Source organism: Trachymyrmex cornetzi, unplaced genomic scaffold, assembly GCF_001594075.2.
Source record: "Trachymyrmex cornetzi isolate Tcor2-1 unplaced genomic scaffold, Tcor1.1 scaffold543, whole genome shotgun sequence".
Taxonomy (NCBI): domain Eukaryota; kingdom Metazoa; phylum Arthropoda; class Insecta; order Hymenoptera; family Formicidae; genus Trachymyrmex; species Trachymyrmex cornetzi.
Genome location: NW_017299854.1, coordinates 183461 through 186460, shown reverse-complemented (window position 1 = coordinate 186460; position 3000 = coordinate 183461). Strand labels below are relative to the sequence as shown.

The following is a 3000-nucleotide window of genomic DNA, read 5'->3' as shown; positions in this document are numbered from 1 at the left end:
ATATATATACACATATATAAATTTGATTTAAAGATATGAAAAAAGGTTTAACTTCGATAAAGTTTTTTTATTTGTTGCTTTTTTATTCTATTATTAATTTTATTCTATTAATAATATGGAAATTATATATTAACAGTAGTCGGTTGTAAAAATATATTAATTTAGGTATTATATTAAAAATATGGAAATTATGTTTAATTAATTAGTAATATAATTTCCATATTTTATTTATTTATGAAATATATGTAACAATATATTGAAAAATATACATAATTATTTTAAAAAGTGGATGTCATTATTGAGTTCTTAGTCTTTTTATGTAACAAAGTATCTATGATCAGAATCTAGTTCTTGACCTGATCAAAAATTGATTCTGTGAGTAAAATGGCTGATCAGAAATTAGTTCCATGTAACTCACGGCTATTTTATCATTTTTAACTTAATTATGGCTATAATATCATTACCCAGATAGCCAGATGATAACAACATAATATCATTTTGCTGTCACGCATGATGCATTCAATTTCATCAATCTAAAAACAAGGTGCTTCCGCAAACTGTCTATAGTTTTGCAGTCATGTAAAGTTCTCAATGTGATTCAGCGGTTTGACATCATGTATGCGCTAGTTTCAACGAACGATGTTTGCTATCATTATGACGGCAAATCGTTGTCATGCATGATATCTGCATATGAGGCCACATTGTCTGCAACTTGACTGCTTCAATGAAGACATTTCGTCATCATCCGTATATCATATATGTCAGCATAATGTTACAGCAAGACGATCACATATATGCTTCATCACGAATGCCCTATGCGTAGATGTATTACTCGTACAATCAGTGATGAGAGATGTAAAAGAACAAATCCACGCTCGCACAACGGCAGTCATTAGTCGTATTTAGACATACATATAATAATATTACCTTATTTAAAGACATTATCAGTGTTTACCAGGAAGGGATATAAATAAATTATTTATATTCCTTCTACAAAGAGACTCTGTTAATGATGTCTTTGAATGTATATAATATAGTATTATATGTATACAAATGATGACTGCCGTTGCGCAGGCGCGGATTTGTCCCTTCATCTCTCATCACTGATTACAATCGAATTTCACTGTACCGCTCTGATACATAAATCTCCACAAAACCACGAAATACGATGCTGAATTTACCATGGAAAATTCTATGACAACCTTCGTAGTATATTCGAACAAGGTAGCGATTATGTAACTTAATTCTTTCTGTGGAATAGAAACGTGAAGAGTACAAATTTTTACGTATATACATATTTTTATGTATATACATAATGTATACACATATGCGTACAAAAAATTTTTACATTTCCGTCCTAGGGAAAAAGTTACATAATCGCTACCCAGTTGGTTTCTAAGCGTATATATGGGAATTTATACCAGCTAGGGTACTTGTGCAAAAATTGTACAATTGATTGGATTTTAGCGAATTATATTACATATAAAATTAAAGATTAACATAGTACGTACACTATTGAAATATTAAAAAAAATTTTTCTAATTTTTTGTAAATATTTTCATAAACTGCATTAAACGAAACAAAAATATAAGTTGTATTACATAAAACCGTCTTACTGAATTTAGGCCTTTTTGTAAATATGTTCATAAATTCTATTATATAAATGAAACAAAAATATAAGTTGTATTACAAAAAACAGTCTTACTGAATTCGGGCCTTTTATAAATATTTTCATAAACTATATATTAAATGAAAAAAATATAAGTCATATTACAAAAAAGTCTCTTATATTAAAGCTGTATAACACATTTATTTAATCTTGATGGTCCTCCTCTTCAGTGGCATGCGGCAACGATGAGTTACGTAAGTTTTCTCTCTGATGATTCAACAAATTTCGTTGTGCTTCATCATGCTTTTTTTGACGTGCCTCAGTTTCAGTCACTTGTTGTTTCTTCCCAACAGTGATATTCCGAATTCGTTGTTTTCCGAAACGAACCCCTTCTGAAACCTGTTTAAAAAATTCGTCTCTGTGAGGAGGTGGTTGGAAATTGGATGATACAGCATCTATGATGGAAACAAAATATATTTATTAAGTATATAATTGAACATATTTATTAAGTGTATAAGTTATAAAAAGAACCACTTAATTGCATGGCTATGTTTATGTATATATCAGAGATGAAGCACTCACCATATATTGCTTTAATTAGCCGAGTATTAAAAAGTGAACGATTTCCGCGTTCACCCCATACAGAATAGTCGCAAATCACCGTGTCGAAAACGGCTTCCTTCAAACAAAAAATGACACACTCGTGGATGTTTCTTCCTCCCAGAAATTGCAAATATTCGACCTACATTCAACAACATCAATATATTTTTCATATAATTTTGTCACACTATTTTCATTCTTATACACATTATTAATTCGAATTAAATCATCTATAACACCTACGACAGCTTCATATGATTCGTCTGTGATATTTTCAAATGCCTCCATTTCCTCTACGGATTTCAATGGTAACAAATCAGGTCTTTCAGGCATATTTGTCCGTTTACGAAGCAATCTGTCCAACTTTCTATTTAGATTTCTGAAAATATAATGATTCGACATATAATGAATTTATATATACATTAAAGTATACTTTAAAGTCATAATTATTTAAATATTTCAATTATCACTCGTTGTACTCTAACGATTTTAATTTCAATTTGACGTGTTGTCTTTTTCAGATATTTTAAAAGTGTGTTCAAGTGATTTTATAAAATCAACATGGATAAACTAATTATTGTATAATAATTATGTTATCAATATAACTCTATATGTCACTTAAGTCGATTATACCAAATATGTAAATGTATCGATTACACCAAATATGTAAATGTATTGAATAATTTTTTTCTCGGACTTGAAACGTAGCTAATATAAACTACCGAAATAACGTCACGAATGAATTTTTATGCTCAATAGGCATCTATTAAAGTATATATATATATATATAT

The 3000-nt window shown here is 29.1% G+C and overlaps 1 protein-coding gene across 1 annotated transcript in view; it reads right to left on the bottom strand.

The window, feature by feature from the left end:
* Window positions 1-1788: 1788 nt before the first annotated feature.
* LOC108765806 (uncharacterized) overlaps window positions 1789-3000 on the bottom strand; it is an 11036-nt gene continuing 9824 nt past the window's right edge. Inside the window, exons 2-4 of the mRNA XM_018514652.1 lie at window positions 2453-2588; window positions 2192-2351; window positions 1789-2064 (exon numbers count right to left, since the gene is read on the bottom strand). Of these exons, the coding sequence (XP_018370154.1) occupies window positions 1814-2064; window positions 2192-2351; window positions 2453-2542 (501 nt within the window). The 5' untranslated portion in view covers window positions 2543-2588 and the 3' untranslated portion in view covers window positions 1789-1813. The remainder of the gene's footprint in view (window positions 2065-2191; window positions 2352-2452; window positions 2589-3000) is intronic.